The 21,668-nt window shown below is 30.5% G+C and overlaps 1 protein-coding gene across 3 annotated transcripts in view; it reads right to left on the reverse strand.

Annotated features, from left to right (window-relative positions):
- LOC107442297 (peripheral plasma membrane protein CASK) overlaps positions 1-18,949 on the reverse strand; it is a 164,023-nt gene extending 145,074 nt beyond the window's left edge. For 2 of the 3 annotated variants that reach the window (XM_087156098.1, XM_071188090.2), the window contains exon 1: positions 18,462-18,949. In XM_087156098.1, the coding sequence (XP_087012224.1) occupies positions 18,462-18,514 (53 nt within the window). In that variant the 5' untranslated portion in view covers positions 18,515-18,949. The remainder of the gene's footprint in view (positions 1-18,461) is intronic. The other variant, XM_071188091.2, reaches the window with a different exon arrangement.
- Between the last annotated feature and the right edge of the window lie 2,719 nt (positions 18,950-21,668).

Below are 21,668 nucleotides of genomic sequence, written 5' to 3' on the forward strand. Positions count from 1 at the left end.
TCCAACGCCTGATGGATCGTTTCCGCAATGGACTTCCTTCTGTAAAACTGCTGGTTTACCTAGATGATCTGTTTGTGTTGTCACCTACCTTTGAACAACATATCCAAGATCTGAAAGATGTCTTTGACCGTCTTGACAAATTTCGACTTAGTGCAAACAGGAAGAAATGCAAATTTGCATGTTCTAAAGTAAAGTATCTAGGACTTTGGATAACATATGAGGGAATTGAAACAGACCCAGATAAAGTAAATGCCATCACCTCCATGCCTTCTCCAAGAAACGTGAAACAAGTTCAGTCGTTTATACAAACATGTTCATGGTATCGAAAATTTATTCCTGGTTTTTCCGAAATTGCCAGACCACTTACCAATTTGACAAAGAAAAATGCCTCTTGGGAATGGGGTGTTGAACAGCAAAAAGCATTTGAAGAACTGAAACAAAGCTTGATTTCTCCTCCAATTCTAAAGCAAGCGGATGAAACTAAACCATTCCTCATACGGACAGACGCTAGTAACTACGCTTTGGGTGCTATCCTTATGCAAAAACACGGAACTCAAGAACATCCTGTTGAATACGCAAGCAGATTGCTGAGTTCTGCGGAACGGAATTACTCGACAACAGAGCGTGAGGCCCTTGCTGTCATTTGGGCACTTCAGAAATTCCGAGGATATGTGGAAGGCACCGAAGTCATCATTTCGTCCGATCATCAACCTCTCAGGTGGCTCATGAGTTTAAAATCTCCATCTGGAAGACTGGCGAGATGGGCCCTGCAGCTGCAAGAGTTCAATCTTAAGATAGAATACCTCCCCGGGAAATCGAACTATGTGGCAGACATGCTTTCAAGACCCATATGTCAAAGTGATGAAGTATTCTGCGAAGCTTCCACTATTTCCGTAGACTTCCCTAAGAAAACACCTAAAGAAATAAGAGAGGAGCAAATGAAAGATGAAGAGCTTAAGAAAATAATTATATGTTTTGAAGATCCAGAAAAAGGAGTAGACTATTCCAATTGGACACAAAGAGGATATATAATGAATCAAGGCATATTATTCCGATATTCTCCTGCTTCAGATGCTGAAGAAGCACAGTTGGTTGTACCCTTACATGAAAGAGCGCAAATTTTAAAATTACATCATGACGCACCAAGTGCTGGACATTACGGAGTAGAGGGAACATTAAATAGAATAAATCAACGATATTATTGGACTGGTATGAGATCCTTCATAGCTGACTATGTTAAGAGCTGTGTTGAATGCGCCAGATACAAAGCCAGTAATCAAAAACCTTGTGGACTTCTGCAGACACCAATATACAGCCAACGATTTGAAACCTTGGCAATAGATCTCTTTGGACCTTTACCCACAACTAAAGAGGGTAAATCCTGGGTTTTTATAGTGGAAAATTGTTCAACTAAGTGGGTAGAATTATTTTCTCTCACTACAGCCACTGCTAAAGAATGCGCCACTGTTCTTGTGGAAGAGATCTTTCTTCGCTATGGGATTCCTCGAAGAATAATAAGTGATAACGGAACTCAGTTCGTCTCTGCTGTCATGCAGCAATTGTGTTTCCTTTTGAAAATAGATCAGAACCTCACACAAGTATATCACCCACAGGCGAATCCTGTAGAGCGCAAAAATCGCGACCTGAAGCCACGTCTTGCAATCCTTGTGGGACAAGATCACACTTCCTGGGCTGAAAAACTTCCTATGATTAGATTCGCCATGAACAGTGCAAAGTGTGAAACAACTGGCGAAACAGCATCATTTCTCATGTTTGGACGAGAAATGAGAACCATAGATGACGTTACGAGTAATTTTCGTGCCATCGTCAACAACGATAATTTCGTGCCCGAGATCACTCCCTACCTTAAAAGATTAGCTAATATCTCTAACGACATTCGAGATAGAGTTGAATCCAAACAAGATCAGAGAAAGACCTATGCAGATCAAAAGCGTCAAAAATCACCACAGTACTCACCTGGTGATAAAGTATGGGATACTTTGCATCCTAAGAGCAATGCTGCAAAATCGAAGTCGGCAAAGTTCATGCCAAAGAGAGATGGACCGTACATCATCCTCACCCAAAGGTCCCCAACATCGTATGAAGTGGCCCACGTTGATAAGCCACATGAACCGTTAGGACAGTATCATGTATCCGCATTGAAAAAGTGTTCTGATGAAAAAGCAGTGCCGGTGGCACCTTTACGTAAACGAGGCAGACCAAAAACTCTTGATTCTGACCCAAAAATCTTGATGACCCTCAGAAGAAGCCAAAAACGAAAAAGTGCTGGTCCCTCAACGAGACGTTAAATCGGAACCAGAGGGGGAGTGTAACAAGCTCCTCTTCCCCCCACTACAGCGCCTCTGGCGGTGAACTAAGACAGTCAGCCAGGAACCGCCGTTAAGCACGGACGTTTAATTCGAGCCCAAAACCCCCTCTTCCAAATTCTTGTAATTTTTTATCCTTGTTTTATTTTTTATGTGTTTTGTCCTTTTCAATAAATATTTAGAGTTAGATAATTTCTAGTCTTTCATTATTTATGTGAATTGGTAGAAATACAAATAAACCAGGACTTCCCCTACAGCGCTTATTTCAGAGCGCGCTAAACATTTGCTTCAAACGTTTCTATTCTCAGGGCTCGTCAGACGTGAATTTCTGAGCGCTTAAAACATGTCGACTATTATTTACATTTTCATATTTTTTGAAATTGATGAAGTTTTTATATTTCCGCTTCAGTTTTTTGCGATTTTTGATTTAGTAACTCAGTATATTAAAATACTTAACGAAATATTAAAATAAGTTTTAAGTAGGATAATGGTTATGGTTCTTTAATTGAAAAAAAAATAATAATATATAATTCATCACAACTTTCTAAAAAAATCAAAGCAGTACTTTTTTATTTATTAATTTTCCATTTTATTTATTTAGTTATTTTTCGACTGTTGCTCTGAAAGAAACATTTTTTATGATGTTAAATAATTCCATCAACATTTGAAATTTCAAAAGTCAAATGATACACAATGGAATGACCCCTCTCCCCGGGAATCCAAGCTAAATGATTACAAAATCAATCATTTTGAACAAGTTAGCGCCTCTCACCACCCTATTCGAAATTTTTTGAAAATACAATTTTTATTCATCGATCCAAAATCTATTCTAGATACGCTTTAGACTATACTTAAGGGTATAATTCTATAGAGTTTATGTTTTACACCCTTTAATTTATTACTTTTTTTGCTTAAATTACTCAAGTTATATGAGTAATGCATGATTAGTATGATGGTAAACGGGGCTTTTCACTGCTTTTCCTCGTCTTTTCTGCCGCTCTTAACAAAATAAAGGAAACAACTTAATTTCTAATAATTTTAAAAAGTTTCATTGTTTTTGTTTCAAGCTATTGAGTGTTAGGTCCAAACAGATTTAAATTCTGGGGTAAATAAAATCATTGTTACTTTTCAACTGAGCATCAATGAAACATTAACATTCCTGTCTTATTCTTACAGCGAAATATAAGAACAATTTCTACTTATAATTTCAAAAAAAAGTATATTAAAACTATTTGCTAAACATAGTACAGCTATAAATAATTTGTAATCCAAAAATGTCTTAATATATCTAATTTCGGTATTAAGAAAAATCTAAAGTTAGAAATATAATAATTTTTTGAGATGATGATTTACACGGTTTTGGAATATTTCTAAAATTTTCTATTTCTAGTATTTGCTGTTTAACAAAATAAGGCATAGCGAATATTTTCCTGATATAACAATATTTTGTGAATTGTACTTAAGTTGAGAGATAATATTAACGACTTTTTTAAGCAATTTTTTTAACATTATCTTTTTAAAAAGGACAACTTTCTTAAAGTTAGCGGGCGAGAATAAGTTTGAACGTAAAATAAAATTGTAGCTTCATAAATTTTTGATCATTTAAAAAACAATGTTACAAAAAACTGCAGTTATATTTTTTTGCTGTGCACATATATGCTTCTACTTTTCATTACTCAAATAAATGAGAAACAATAAAAAAAGACGATCGATAACTTATCTTCATTTTTCGAAAAAAATAGTATGCTTAGTAAATAGTCGACAGTTTTTAATAAATTTAAAGCAGCAGAATGTTTTTAATTTCGTAACAAGATTTAATTCTCAGCTAGCTGGCAATAATTCTAAGCTTTCTTTTTATTAAAAACTTGACATTAAATTAAAAACGAATATTTACTTTGAAGGAAAACCTTAAATAAAATACTTAAAAAATAAATTAGTATATTATTGAAAAAATAACTTAGGTGGTAGCGTAAATAATAAGATTTTGAAAAATGTTAAAATATAATTAAATAGTTGGTGAAATAGTTCTGCGCGGACTGTTAATCAAAAAATTTATTTTAATTTTAGATGTTAACGACGATATATAAGATGTTGAAAAATTTGAAGATTCTTAAAAATTCGGCGCATTCTTTTTGTAGACATGAAATATCAAAACACTATTTCAGATAATCATCGTTCTATAAAACTTATATCTTCATTTAAGTTGCACTTGTTAAATAATTATAAAATATACATTGAAGAAACAGACAAATATATCATTCCCAATCTATCCATACTAATGTATATTATTGAAATTACATCATTTATTGAAAGAACATATTTAAAAATTAAATTAAAAAAAGCTAATGTATAATCACATCTATCAGAAACATGCTTTTATAAAACTAGACATTCGTTGAATATAATGTTTTATTCAAATCTATTTACTAAATAACGAATAAATTTTCAGACAACTCAAAAAGAAACATCTTATTTTATAATTTAAAAAAATCAGCATCCTGATTTTAGCGAAAAAAAATATTAACGCAATTACGCTACGTGCGCAATTCAAGTCCTTCGTAAGTTAATCACATTTGAATATTAATCGCCCCATTTAAATATTTCTTCACTGTCGAAAATTATATTTTTTTAAAGTAATTAATTCTAATTCTTCTCGGCTTCTACAAAATAAAAACAGTAGAAAATTTAGATTTTTCTATAGAAAAATATGTAGATTAATATGGTATAAAAAATTTATGCCTCATAATTCAAAATTTTTTCCTCCACAATTAAATTAAAAATTAAATTATTAAAAATTATTGATTGCATGAAATTACCTTTGGCTAGACGGGTTTTGTGAATGGATGCAATTTTTTTTCTTCAAATTTCTCAATTAGTTTTAAAGATATGACTAAAAATGCAAAAGGTGAAATTGATATTAAGGGGACCAATTGGAATTGATATTAGTTACTGCTTTTCTCCTCACTGGTCTTTGCTTTTTTAGCCGGATTTAAAAAAAACTGTCCAAGGAGGTTTGTTTCTTCCTCCTTTTCAGAATGCTGCAGAAATGAGTTAGGCAAGTGTCATTAAATAGCTCCGATGTATGACCAGTTGCTACTTTATCGGGGTGTTTCTTTTCCACGAACTGTGAAATTCTCTTTCACATTACCAAGAACTCTTTTATCCCGAATGCTGCTGTGACTGTAACTCTTGTAATTCCTCGGTCGTCAGTTCTTGAGAGTGCACCTCGGCGAGCTCGCTTACGTCTCTCTCACCCATCACCAGGTCCATAGATTTTCCCAGAGACACAATCTCCTCCTCCACTGACACTTCGGGTTCGAATCCTTCGACGCTACAGACTCAGGCGACAGCACAATTTTCGGCTACAGACTCACTCAGGTCACAGCTTCGTCCATGCAGAATTCAAGGTCCTCGTTGTAACACTCAGCCAGGCCTGATCAATAATTCTGAGGCATATCACGATGTTAAAGTGATCCTTCCAGTACTCTCAAAGGTAGAGGTTTGTGTTCTCTGTCACCTAAAAGCAGCTCCGGAACAGGTGCTTAGTGTACAGCTTTTGAATATTAAAAATCACCGGCTGATCCATTCGCTGCAGGATAGGAGTGGTGTTAGGTGGTAGATAGAGAAACTTTATAAACTTGAACTCTTCAAGGATGTCATGTTCGAGGTTCAGTGGATGAGCAGGAGCATTGTCGAGGACGAGAAGGGCTTGTATCTCAAATAACTCGTATGTTAGGGCACTCGTATCTCGAGGTACCACTGTGTGTGTGTATATACTATAGTGTTCGAATTAATTGGGACAAGCAAGATTTTCTCATTCGAGTTGGTATAGGATTGCCAGTGATGTCCCGAACCGCTTCAAACCAGTTATATCTGCCTTGAGCTTTGATGACGGATAGACCTTCACTATAATTTACTAGTCTGACTGGTTTTTGTTTTTATAATTCAGTTGTGAGCATTTCAGTGAGGAAACTGGTGGTTATAATTTCGAGTTTAGTCTAACACAAGCTATGTGCTTATAAAAAATGGATATTAGTCCAAGGAAGCGCTCTAAAATTATCGCTCTTAATGAACACACTTCTATGACTGTAAGAGACATCGTTACAGCAGTTGGTGTAGGGAAATCTAGGGTTTCCAGAATTAGAACATTTCAAGATTCCGGCTCATCCTCTCCAAAAAGAAAAGGAAGGTGTGGACGCAAACGGAAAACTACTCCAAGAACTGATAAAAGTCTAATAAGAAATAGTAAAATTAATCCAAGAAAGACGAGCACAGACCTCCGAAGGGATTTATTGGATTGTGGTGTTGATGTGAGTACTTCAACTGTACGAAAAAGGCTTCTAGAAGTTGGACGTAAGGCAAGAAGACCAAGGAAAAAACAATTTCTAACTCAGAAAATGATGAAAAAACGTTTAGCATGGGCCAGAAAATACTGAAAATGGACTGTAAATGACTGGAAGAAAGTGGTTTTCAGTGATGAAACGCATTTATTTGTGCAGGGATACAAATCAAGTGTAGTTAGACGAAGTGAAGGTGAAAGTCTGAGACCAGATCATATCCAACAGACTGTAAAACACCCTTTTAAACATATGTTTTGGGGTTTCTTTACAACAAATAGCACTGGAAGCTTAGTGCCTCTAAAAGGCATGATGAATTCAGCCAAATACATCGATATATTGCATAGTAGGATTGTTCCATTCATGGAAACATTCGACGGAACATTTCAACATGATTTAACTCCTTGTCACAATTCCAAACTGGTCCAGAATTTTATGCAAGAAAACGAAATAAAAGTGCTTGATTGGCCTGGTAATTCACCAGACCTAAATCCCATTGCGAACCTGTGGCATATTCTAAAGAATCGCTTAGCCAAGATGAATTGCACGACAGCAGAACAAATGATAAAAAGTGCTATTCAAGTATGGTTCCACGACGATGAAGTCAAGAACATGTGCGCTACACTAGTGGAATCAATGCCAAAACGTGCTCTTGAAGTCATATCTGCTAAAGGAGGACATACTTCATATTAATACAGACACGTATCAATGTAACTTAAGGTACGTAATGATTAAAAGCTAAAGTTTCAATAAATCACTTTTTTTTTCATTTGTCCCAATTAATTCGAACAGTATAGTATATATATATAGTTGCTATCCCATTATATCAGGTGTCGAGTAGCTTGGGGAAGTAAAAATGTAAAGGTTTATACATAGATAATATTTATTTAACGATATTTACAGATATTAAAATATATGCTCCTCCTAACTCTTACTCGACGAGCACACTCCTCTCTCTGTTACCAAAATCATCTCTTTCTTGACAGCTTTAACTGCTAGTATCCAGTGGTTACTCATTTTTTTTTTAAAAAATTTTAATAATGTTACAGCTTAATGTTAAACTTATATATATATACAGTGGTGGCCAAAAGTGTGGACATTTTTTGAAAGTTTCATGATTTTCAACTTTGTGTGCTTGTAGAATATATTAATTTTCACTTAAATACAATCGTTCATATATCAAATTGAAGGTAATTTAATGTAGAATTTAGTAATAAATACAGTATTACAATATCTATCTGTATTACAAAAAAAGTTATGCAACTAATAGTAAGATCTATCTTAGATTTGCATTTTCTTAAAGTGATACTTACACAATCAATACTTAGTAGAATAACCCTTATCTTTTAAGACAGCTTCACAGCGTCTTTTCATCGAGTGAACGAGTGTTTGGAGTTCATCTTTCGTAATCACATGGTGCCATAAGAATCAATTATAGATAGCTTCAATAAGTTGTCTTTTATTGGATGGACGTTTTTTTTCGTACAAGAATTTTCAAACGTCGCCGCAAATTTTCAATTGGATTGAGATCAGGGCTGTTTCCTGGCCATGGTAACATATCTATGCCTTTATTTTGAAATCATGCTTTGCATACTTTTGCAGTGTGGCATGCAGCTGAATTCTGCTGAAAAATAAATGGTGTGTTGTTGGGGAACAGATCCCTGATGGAAGGTATAAATTTTGGTTTCAGGACAGTTTCGATGTATTTTTTGGCATTCAGGATGCAAAATCAAGCCGAAAAAAATTCACAAGTGCTACTGCCGATAGAAAAATTAAACGGCTATGACTTCAAGATAGAAAAATTTCATCAGATGCCATAAGATGTGAAATGAATGCAGCGGGTATTGCAGTAAGTTCAAGAACAATAAGAAGAAGGTTATCAGGATTTGGACTACAAGCTAGAATTCCAAGGAAAAAACCATATTTAAATCAAAAGAAACGCGAAAAACGAGTTAAGTGGGCAAAATAACACATTAAATGATCAGAAAATCAATGGAAGCAAGTAATCTGGAGCGATGAGAGTAAAATATCGCTCTTTGGTAGTGATGGTAGAAAATACGTGAGACGTAGAGTAGGTGAAGCACTTCATCCTGATTGCATTGAAGCAATTACAAAAAAACCCAACAAATGTCATGATTTGGGCATGTATGTCTGCAGATGGTGTGGGCCGAATTCAAGTGATTGATGGAATCCTGAATGCCAAAAAATACATCGAAACTGTCCTGAAACCAAAATTGATACCTTATATCAGGTATCTCTTCCCCAACAACGCACCATTTATTTTTCAGCAGGATTCAGCTCCATGCCTCACAGCAAAAGTATGCAAAGCATGGTTTCAAAATAAAGGCATAAATATATTACCATGGCCAGGAAACAGCCCTGATCTCAATCCAATTGAAAATTTGTGGCGACGTTTGAAAATTGTTGTACGAATAAAACGTCCATCCAATAAAAGACAACTTATTGAAGCTATAATTGATTCTTCGCACCATGTGATTACGAAAGATGAACTCCAAACACTCGTTCACTCGATGAAAAGACGCTGTGAAGCTGTCTTAAAAAATAAGGGTTACCCTACTAAGTATTGATTGTGTAAGTATCACTTTTAAAAAAATGCAAATCTAAGATAGATCTTACTAGTAGTTGCATAACTTTTTTTGTAATACAGACATTGTAATACTGTATTTATTACTAAATTCTACATTAAATTACCTTCAATTTGATATATAAACGCTTGTATTGAAGTGAAAATTAATATATTCTACAAACACACAAAGTTGAAAAACATGAAACTTTCAAAAAATGTCCACACTTTTGGTCACCACTGTACATATATACTTTGAATTTAAAGTAGCAGAAGTCTCAGGCCCTTCACCGCGTTCAAACTCAGTCACACCCTAAACCAGAATTAAATTTGGGACATTTGCTAGGACGTGTGCCAGATATCAAATGCCGGATAGACTTGGTGTTGCCAATGAGGTAGCATTACCATATGTTTTACAGAGAGTGAAAACGAAGAAGAAAATAAAAGATGAAGTTACAAAATACTAAGGTTTTTCGATCATTCCAGACAGATGTAGAGTAGGCAAATTAAGTAAAGAAAACTGAAACTAAATCTGAAAAATTAAGAAGCAGAAGAGGAAATCAAACTTATTTACTTGATGGACTAAAGAACAAATCGTTAGTCACAATCAAAAGATGGTCGTTCCCATAGATCTAAAATAAAACAATATGTAAATCAATTATTCCAGAACTTGGAACAATATAACTTCGAACCATCCAGATATAAAGGAATCTATTTTGAATTTCCTAAATAGCGAAACAAATTATGTTTCTCTACTTATTGCAGTTGATTGCGGCGGAACTATGGTAAATGTATGGAATTTGGCGTTATTTATCTGCTAAAAGGAGCTCGAAAATGATCTGCAATGGGTGATGGGAGAGTTTTACTCTCATGTGCTATTACTAAGGCATATTATGAATTATCTGGACGGTCTGAGTGTGAGTCTTTAAGGATTTTTACGACCAATGGGCAAGAGTTTGCTAAACCGCGAACACCTTCCACCATTAAGTTTCGAAGGATCGAAAAAGATTCGTTAGAAATAAGAGAATATAACATTTCTGATTTTAGTACAGATATTTAATGAATGTAAGCCACGCAGTTTCTTCTGGCAAATATCCACCAAATTTGGTGTCATTAAGCCCTGGGAAAAGATAGCACATTACACTAAACAAAGTCCGTTGAGTTTGCATAAGAAATTAAGATCTATCGACCAACTTAATGGAATTAGCTTCCTTTAATATGAAAGTAGATGCTACAATTTGATTTATACAAAATGTAAATCAGCCTTCAAAGCTACTTTTGTGAAAATATAGTGTACTCTTTAGTTTTCTCTCTCTTTTTTATTGTTTGTTGTAATTTTATAAATTTCACAATATTATTTATTATTAATAAAAAAAAGCTAAAAAAAAAAAACGTTACTGAGCAAAGAGGAAAATGAATCAGAAAAATTTCGAAACAATTCATGAATAATATTTCAGTAAATACAAAACGTTAGCAAGGTGTTTTATTTCTTTTTGACAATTTTTTAAAGATTTTGTATTTTTTTTTAAATTTTATACTCTTTGTAAAATTTTATAATTTTTACAGCAGTTGCAAGGAGAGAAAATATTGCTGCAAATTCTGATAAGATTTATAACTTTTGAGTGGTTATTTGTTTTTATATGGCAATTTTTAAAAATTTGAAAAATTTACAGAAACTTACTGTTTTCAGAAAAATTTCAAGTCTTTTGAGGGGGGAAACAAAGATAGTGCACAAAAATTCTGAAAAAAATTCACGAGTGATATACTAACCCATATAAAACTTTTGAGAGGTAGTGCTTTTCGATTATCGAAAACTTTTTTTTTTTTTTAACTAAACCCTTTCAAATTTTACTTATTTTGTAAAAAAATTATGTTATTTATGTTATGCAGGTATCAAGCTTTAATAAAATAAATTAGAAATTCAAACGCATCAGTTTATTACTATTTTTTAAATCATTTGTAATTAAATATTAATCAATAGGTTCCATCTGAAATATTGCAACATGAACATAATCAATTTTAATTTATTTTTTTCTTTTCTCCACTGACTGGTTTTTATTAAATTATTGTTAATTGAAATTTTGAACCAAATTTTAATTCCAAAATGAATTTCAGTGTTATTCCCTGACTAGATTTACCGAATCTAAAAAATTACAAACCATATATATTAATATCAATTTCACTATAGAAGTATTGATGCAATTTTAAATGTATTTAACCAATATTTTTTACACATAGATTTTGTTTAGAATATTTGTAAATATTCTAAACAAAATTAAGCAGAATATTGAATAGGGTCAGGTGGGGGAAAAGTAAATATAAAATCAAGTTTTTTTCAAAGATGGTTCTAAAACCAAACCATTAAATTTAATTTAATGAAAATTTTGATGCATATTATATACATTCATATAGATTAAATATGAAGCATAACTTATCTATTTTGTTTGATTGTTTTCTTATAGTAATACCATCAAAAGAACATGTTTTGATATACCCATTTTACCCCATGGTGGGGAAAAGTGGGTTTAGTTCTAAAGTTATTGAATGTTTAAAAGAAAATATGTACATATTTTTTAGGAAACAAAAACATACTGAAATAAATGCATCTCTATTATATTTAAGGTACAAATATAAAAAAAAAATTTTTTAACTTATTACAGAATTAAAGAAATAATGTCCACGTCTATTAAAATTGGGTTCATTCAACATACGGCATATATTGCTTACTACATAATTTTCATCATCAATGGCAGGAAAAGTATAATATTCTCCCGATGAGGATTTGATCAAATACTTTACATATGTGACAGAATTCATATCTATTACAGCTAACCTTTTTTAAAATGGTTTCATTGGTTAAAACTTCACCATTCTTACACTGAATTCTTTTTCATTTTTTACTTGAATTCTTAATGGCTAAAACAGTATTTACAGAGGGATTGGGAGACAGAGTTTGCAGTATTGCTTTCCTTAAATCTTTTAAGGGTGTGTTAAGATAGAGTGCTCGAGATACAGTGCTTGGAGAAGAATCTGTTCTCGCATTCTCCTGTTTTCTGTAATGAGAATACGGTGCTGGATGGCCTTTCTGTTCAAAGCATAAAGTCCTGCTGCCTTCAATCCACTCACTACAAGTTCTGGATTCATTTTTTCAAACACATTTTTAAAGCGAAATGGAAATGATGCTTTTGAGACATTCTGCAACCCACTCTCCCAAAATCAATGTTTCAAGATCTCCAAAAAATTTTTTCATAGGAGAAAATACTCCTACATCTAGTGATTGTAGTGCATGGCTACAATTAGGAGGAAGGCAGAATATAATAACATTATTGTCTATTGCCTGCTTGATTGTAGGTCCATCATATAAAAGAAGAATGTGTTGTTGTTCTTTTATTTTTTGTTTTTTTATTCTTCACAAAATCAATAAAATGTGCCATCCACGATTCAAACAAATTATCATGCATCCATCCGGAATCACAACTATATAGAGCATTTGGTGGTCTTCCAACACTCCAAAATTGATATAGATGATGCCCTTTATATAGGTACAACAAAAGGTGGTAAATAAAGATCTGTTGCAGAAATGCAGAATAGGACTGTATACATAGCCTTAGCACAGTTAGCAGATTCCAGGTATGCTGTACGTTGGTTTTTCTTGAAAATTTTTTTTAGTAGATCATGGATCCGTGAATAAGCCAGCTTCATCTAAGTTAAATATCCTGTCAGGTTCATTCTGTAGATCATTATCATACAAAAAAATTTTATAGGTGTTGAAAAATTTTTTGCTATTTCTTTATTTAGATCACCTGCTCTTGCTTTTGTCAAGAGTTCAAGTTTCTTTTACTAAGTTGTTTTTCCCTAAGTTCTTTTTCTTTTGTTCATTTTTAGAAATTGCCTTGTATTGTTAAAATTAGTACTTAGGGTTATAAATAAATATTTATTTCAAACAATTTATTATAAAATATAGAGTATTAAGCATCTTTTAAAGTTAACACAGAAGTAAAAGTATCCTATCAAAGAACACTTCATTAAACCGAACTATGTACCCAAATTATCCCACATAAGAAAAAAATTAAGATTAAATATTATTATAAAATGTATTCTAACGTTTTGGTGTAACCTGTTTTTTAGATGTACCTCAACAAGCTTCAACAAAAATATATAGATTTTGGCTGGTAATTACAGTTTAAAAAAAATGGTTCATCAATTGCAAAACTATTAAAACATATGACCTGAGAATAAAAAATATAGTTTGCAAATATTGAACTTGCTGCCCGATACTAAAAATAAAATTAATCCTAATATATGTGTTACTGTCATTCCCTGTGTTACTGTCATTCTTTCACCTTGCTTAGTATAATTATAAAATTTTTTGTTATTCTTTCAAAAATCTTAAAATTACTTTTGCTGCCAATGAACATTTTTATAATTTTCATTCAACTAGAAATCAAAATCTTAAATATAAATTAACAGCAACAATATAGATTTTTAACATTTATTTCTGAAATGACCATTTTTAAATGAAAGTTGCAATAGATGTAGTAGTAGCCAACATATTTAAGGACAAATTCAAGCTTTTAGGATCTGAAAGTACCGGTATTCATTATATGCCAAATTTGATAAATGCCAATTTTTCATAAGTTATATTTTTAAAGATCTACAAATATCAAGGATGTAAAAGCTGTAATTTGAATGAAAGGAAAGAAAATTATACTCTAGATATATGTAGATCAACCACTCATCTACAAGAAAATAAATCATTTGATTACTGATAGATATATAAAATATTTTAAAGTGTGTCTCATATAGTTTTTATGAACATAAATCATCATAATTTAAAATTGTAAAGAAATTCCTTCATTTAGCATGAGTAAGAATTTAGTTTCTATCAAAATATTATCTATGATTTCTTTTGAAAGGTTTTCAATTATTTTAACCTTTCTCATTCCAAGAGGTTAATATTCCACATTGCAAAATTTTTAATTTTTATGTACTGTTTTTTGCTAATTTAAGGATCTTTGCACTTTAGAAAATCAGTTTGCAAACCAGTGCATGTTCTTACATAATAGTATTTAATTAGAAAAATTAGTTGGCTAATTGTGAGTGTAATATATGAGATATGGTTGTGTATATATGTTTAGTAGGTAATTTGTTAATTTAATGGCATTAACCCCTTCCTCCTCGCTCCCGTGAAAATGACGGAGTGAGGTTTCGCCTTCTATTTCTCGCTTCCGTGATATTTCCTGGCTGGAGTATTCAGTAGTAATGCGCCAATAAGAATACAACTGATTAATTTCTTATGCCCGGAAAACATTTTATTTTTCATTTTACACACCAGATGGCAGTACCAGGATATTTTTAAGGTAATTGTAGATAGTTAGTTTATTTTAAACTAGATGTCAGCACTAATCAATTTTCAGGGATAAAAAAAATAGGCACTTTTATGACCGTTTTCTTGAAAATTAGCCAATCATTGAGGAGTTAATAAAGTTTGACTATGATATTGTAACAGTTCTTTATACAATTATCAAACTAGGTTTCACAATAATCTTTTACTAAATTATTGGGGGGGGGGGAAATATTTAAATTTTCTAAGAAACTCATTAAATGTAATTTTTTTTCCAGATGTTTCTTTCTGGTCTTCGCTTATTCATAAATGATGAGTTGAAAAAATTGGAAATCTAAAAAAAATTTTAATCCATTTCTTAAATTTGATTGTAATTTAAAATGCATAAAAAAACCATTTTAATATTAAATTTTTAAAAAAAATAAAGCTTCTACCACTCCACTTGGATGAAATTTACTTTTTCTGGGACGGTTAGAAGGAACTTGCCAATCCTGATTTAAAGTAGTGTAGCAGTAGTCATTAATTGAATGGATACATCAGACCATTGACCCCTTAGTCTCATTACCTACTCGACAATGTATTTCAGCACTGTGAATCGAACTGCTGCTCAAACTGCGAAAGACAAAAACTTAATCGACCATCGCCTACTACGCAGCCAAAGTATTTTTAAACATCATTCAAAAATGATGATATTTATATATAGACACAAATATATCAATAATATTAAGTGGAAGCTTTTAAGATAAAAATAATTTAATTACAAATCTTTTTTTTATATAAATTAGTATTTGAAGATCATACAAGCAAAAAAAATTCTTCAAATTTCAAAATCTTTCCAATCCTGAAGCCAGTCAGTACAGTCTTTACACAAGGGCACACCTGGTCAGTGCCCGGGAGCCCTTGAGAATCTTACTTTTCATAAATTGTGTTAAATAAAAGCTAATATGCAACATCGCCTTATATATTTTTTAAAATAAATATATTCTATTGTATGTAGTGTGAATTTTTTTCCTACAAATAGTTATTAATTATCAGACAAATACCAATAATTTGAATAGTTTATCAATAATTAACAAGAAAACTTAAAAAGGTAAACGAAATGCATTTTCTTTTATGTTCCAATGAAAATTTTAGGTAGTTGGGCATTGAAAGATGTTTTAATAACTGTTTAGTTTGACAAAATAATCCATACCTGTTGAATTTATTTTAATTCGTTATACCTTTATGTTTATTTAATTTAATTATTTTAATTAACTTCCATGATTTTATTATTTGAGGATTACAACTGGTGAGCATCTCAATTTTTTTTTAAAACTTATACATTGTTTAAAAATATTTTATTTGAGTTTTTGGGGTAATCAAAAGTAGTTTAAATTTGTTAAAATTATTGCATCATATCTTAAAAATGATTTATTTTATGTATTTGAAGTTTTTTTTTAGTTCGTTTTTAAACATTATGATATGTTATAGGGCTCTAAAACATTTTTGTGCCCCGCATACTATTAAGACGGCCCTGAATCCAGTAAGAAAAGAGTACGTATTGACTTATCAAAAAATTAAATTTTTTTAAATCTCAAATGTTCATAAATAAACTGAGCATTAAAAGCTTCATGAAAATACGAATATTTTTCAAGTCGTGTAGAAAATTTCATCTTTAAAAATACGCTAATATTTTTGATATATCATAAACTTTCAGAGCTTCTGTGGCAGTAAATACTGCTTACATATGATTTTTGATCAATATTATGACTGATAATTTATAAAATATGAATAAACCAAGTTTTGGTCAAACACTATAAATTACTCACAATAATTAAAATTTTAATCAAATGTCGATAGATAATATATTATTAGACTGAGTTGCATATTTATGATTACGTTAACCCACTGTTGGTTCTGCGCTTATTTCAATCTATAGAATTCTTCACACAGAAAAATCGGTTTTTCCATGCAATGAGGTAGGGAAATAGTGTATATGGCAGAATTGTTGTTGTAGTTCATTTACGTTGCACTAGAGCAGCACAATAGGCTATTGGCGAGGGTCTGGGAAACATCCCTTAGGATGATCAGAAGACATGCCATCACAATTTGGATCCTCTGCAGAGGGGATGGCACCCCCGCTTCGGTAGTCCGGCGACCTGCACACGAAGTCGAGCACTTTGCAGTAGAACAATTTAATGAGGACCAATACCACACAACCTCGGTCCCAACGCAGACTGATCTAAGTGATTGGTGATCTGCTGGGAACCGTGTCTTATCGATCAGTCCACTGCGGGACGTGTATATGGGAGAAACATCATCCCAATTTGCTCATCTGCTAAAACGCCAGTGGGTTAAAATATATTTCAAAAGGACTGACTATGATACTTGCTACACAAAAAATTACTTCAATTCGTACAATGAAAATGCGTTTTTATTTTTCATTTAGTTATATAGCTACCTACACTTTTTTAGCCAGATAAATATAGGACCTGCAACACAAATTTGTGTTTTGGCCATGCTACAGTAATAAAAAAAAAATTTAAGAATTTGATAGTAAAATAATTTACAATTTGATAGTAAATCAATTTGCAATTCAATACAAAAATGAAAAAATTTTTATAAACTTTTGAAATATTATTATAGCATGCTTGTACTTTAGCTTATGTTATTAAATTATATATTCATTTATGCAATGCTAAATAAATCTATTCTTATTTACTTACTTAATTTTTCAACATTTTATGGTATAATTAAAAAAAAAAATGTTAATTCTGTTGAAACACGTTAAAAATTGTAAAACATTATTTACCCGTAAAGTAATTTTGAAAAATATAATTTATCTTACATTTATTTTATTAAATGTTACTTTTCTTATCCTAACAACCATTATAAAATTTGAATTCATCATACAAACATAATTATAAATCTTTTAACTAATAGTAAAAACTTATTTATAAAACTTCAATTATGAAAGTTACCATAGCACATTTTACAAAAGAATAAAACTTTCTGTTTAGACACAAATGAGATCTCATAATTTTCTAGTTTTAATTCAATAAAAAATTATTTAAAGCAGAATAAAAAATTAAGTTTGAAAAAAAAATACAAAATGACACATTAAAAAAACAACATTCAAATGTACTGTGTGTTGTTTGCATAAAAATTAAACAAAATATATGCAGAAAAAAACTATGTGTCTCTCAAATAAACATGCTTGACACAAATAAACAAAATATTTGCATCAAAAACAAGTAGTTACATTCAAGGAATGATATCAGTTAAAATTATTTTCTTGCAATTATGAGATTCATTCATTTTTTAAGGGCACTAAAAAATACATAAAAAGAATTTAAGAGCAAATTAATAATCTAATTCTATGTATAATTTTACTTTGCTAGTTTTTTAAAGATGAACTCTGTAAATAAACATTTATTTACCAAATTAGACTTGCAGAAACCGTTGTATTATTTATTAATTTATCAACATTACAGATTTTATAACTATTTCAAAATATTAATACATGCATATAATATTGATAACATGAACACACATTTTAATAGGAAGTAAGTCTACGTGAACAGTACAATCTTTTTCTTGTAGCATTTAATAAATTTTCATAAGCTTACTTCAGTCAATTGTTTAATTTAAAACTAAAATTTCATAAAATGAGTTATTAAAGACTATTTTTACAGTCACTTTTTATTTGCTTTCATGTGAAATTCATAATTTTCTTAAGTATGATTTCATAGAATACTACACAGCAAACAGAAAAACGTTAGTTTTGATCGCAACAAATCAAAATCTAGCACCAAAAAAAACGTACATAACCAAAATCAATTTGTTATTTAAATATGGTTAATGAAAAGAGAAAAAATATTCGAAAATACCTGCCGATAATCTCACACAGATCATAAACATCATCAAACAACACTTCTGCCATATCCTTGAATTCTTATCAAAAATCTCTCAGGATAAACTGAGAATTGCACTAATTAAAATTTTAAGTAGTCAACATCGTCCTGTTATAAATTTTTAATATCAATTCGTTGATAAACATTCACGAAGTCACTATTTACAAAACACTGTTATTTCATAAACATAACTAACAATACCGGTTCAATACTCAAGAATGTTACAATGGGGAAAAAGTAAACAGCGAATTAAAGATGCGCGAAATCATAACTCGTAAGACAACAACACAAGAAAAATTTTATTGTTGATTAAATGCAAGTGTCATTTTAATATTTCATCATGATATTTTAAGCCATACACTTTCATCTGCTATAGAAATGGAAAACCATCTTTTCACCCCGCCACTAGGTGGCTATAACCACCTCTACCAATTCCAGCCACTGAGATTTCTAAGATCATGAGAACAGCTCCAAAATCGCTTTCCTTTTTATCTAATTGGATCGAATCACGCTTGCGCTCTAGAATTCTTCAGTACATATTAAAGGATTCTTGAGCTGATCTGTCCTCGATCAAGGTTATTAAAAATAAAAAATTGGTAGATTTTCGTTAGTATGTATTATAGTCTATGAAAAAATGTAAACATTCAGGTTAAACTTTTTTTTTAAATATAAAATGTTCATGATTAATGAACTAGCTTTACGAAATGGGAGCAGAAGAAAAACGAATTTGAATTTTTTGAAAAGGTCTGTATTTGTCATACTTGTAAATAAAAAAAATAAATATTTTAAAATTATTTTTAAAAAATAGAGAGGTATTATATATTCTAAGACATAAAATTAAAAATAATCTCGATTTTGATTTTAAAAAATTTTTTAATTAACATTTTATTTTTTGCTTCTTGATTTTCTCATTGTTTAGTTTCGTTTTCGCTTTGTACAGTTTTCGTTTTCGCTTTGTACAGTTTTGTTTCAAAACTCTTAGTTTTTTACTTATTTGAAAAATTTGTTAACAGCTTGGTTTGAAAATAATAATTACAAAGGTTAAGTTCCTAATATACTGATAATAAAAGTTAAAATTTATTTAAAATTAACTTACCTTTGTACCTTGTGAATTACCTTGTAATTTGTGAATTAATCATAAAATAAATGTTTAATTAAGTGAAATTGTATTAATTTTCTAAGCAAAGAACAAATTAATTAAACTTAATTTTATAATTTCATTTCTAACACTTGACTAAGACTTTTTAGATTTATTTTAATTAAACAGAATGCTACGCAATAATCGCCTTAGTGTAATGTAATATTAAAAGGTTATTTTTTTTTAAGAAGTAAAAAGAATGTACACATCGGGAGTTGCAAATTATAATATAATATTAAACATTCGGGTTAAACATCATTTTTTTTAACTAAATATTAGCAAATTACAAAGCTTTAATAAATCAGAGCAGAAGAAAAAAAATATTTAACTTTTTTGAAAGGGAATTTTTGAATAAAAAGAATATAAATATTTTAGAAATATAACGGCATGTTATATATCCCAATACACGGGGATCAAATAACAAATCTTGGATTGAGTTTAAAAAATTTTAAAAATCAAATTACATTTTTCCTCTTTCCCACTTTTTGTCTTCCTTACTGTTGTTTTTCGATCTCGTTTAGTTTATTTTTTTGCTTATTTAAAAAATTTGTTAGTTAACGCTAGACAAAATATAATAATAATAAGTATAGAGAGATCACATTCATAATACTAATAATAAAATTCTAAAATATTTTTTAAATTACTCTTACTACTATTATGAATTATTAAAAAATAATGTTAAATTAAAGAAGAGAGCAAAAATAGCTAAATTTAATTTCATAATATTTATTGTATTTCAAACACTTGATTTAAACATGTTTTTATTCAAATAGGATGTTTCATAATTAACCACCTTTGATGAATATTTTTAGAATCTGTTCTTAAACAGAAGTAAAAAGAATAAACACATTGGAGGCTAGCAAATTAATATTTATTATAAAACATTCGGATAAATATTTGTTTTTTTTTTTTTTTTTTTTTACAAAATTATGAATGACGATTAATTAACAATCTTCTCGAAATCGGAGCAGATGGAAAACAAATTGGATCTTTGAGAGGGATCTAAAATTTTCTTACTTGTAAATAAAAATATAAATATTTGATATTACTGGGTATTATATATTAATACATGGGGTTAAAATTTAAATCTTATGATGAATTTCAAATATATAATTTGAAATAACTTCAGAAAAATTAAAATTTCACTTTTTTGACGGTCTTGCTGCTGTTTATTTTCATTTTCATATAGTATAGAAATATTTTAAACATTGACAAAAAAATTATTATTAAATAAGGCAAAGCTACGTGGACATTGTAAACTGAATTATTTGAAACTGTGGCAGTCAAACGATTGTTTGCATTTTAAAAGTTGAAGCTCCACCCCACCTGTTCCGTGTCACGGAACTCGCTCAATCATAAATGTTGCAGTCACTATGATTTAAAGATTCTAAGATATAATTGCATTTGTTTCTTGCTTTTTTATACTTAAATAAATAAAAATTAAAAATAAAATTTGGTGAATGTCGTGTTGAAATTTGATTTTTTAAAACTGAAAAATATAACGCTTGTTTAATTTCCGTTGACTTAGGTAGGATCCCTGTTGTTTACCTAGTTCAACAAGAAATGAAGCATATGTCTCCAATTATCCGATGCTGGATCAAACGATAATTCGTTTATCCGACACCCATTTCAATACGAGTTAAAAGCGTTCGGAAACACGTTTCATCATTATTACTGCTGATGTTACCCAATTACTGTTATGACAACGAATCCGAAATTTGACTGTTAAAAAAATGTAATTAAACAGTAAACAAAAATGTAATAACAATTTATTTTTAATCATATGTATCGTTATTTATGTAAGAAAAATAAAACACAATTATTTTTTTGTAACTGTCTTATTTTCAGTAATTTTACTCTTATTACACACTGATGGAAAAAAATTCCAACACCAAGAAAAAATTATTGTAGAGTAATGAAATTTCGGCAATGCGTTTGCCTGCGTAACATATTTAATTGATTAAAGTTTCAAGGTCACAGGTTAATACAATTAAGAGAAAAACCACTTCAAATGTGAAATACTGGTACACTAATAATCGGTGTAA

The sequence above is a fragment of the Parasteatoda tepidariorum genome, chromosome 12, assembly GCF_982258835.1.
Source record: "Parasteatoda tepidariorum strain Cologne lab strain chromosome 12, Ptep-v5.0, whole genome shotgun sequence".
Lineage (NCBI taxonomy): Eukaryota > Metazoa > Arthropoda > Arachnida > Araneae > Theridiidae > Parasteatoda > Parasteatoda tepidariorum.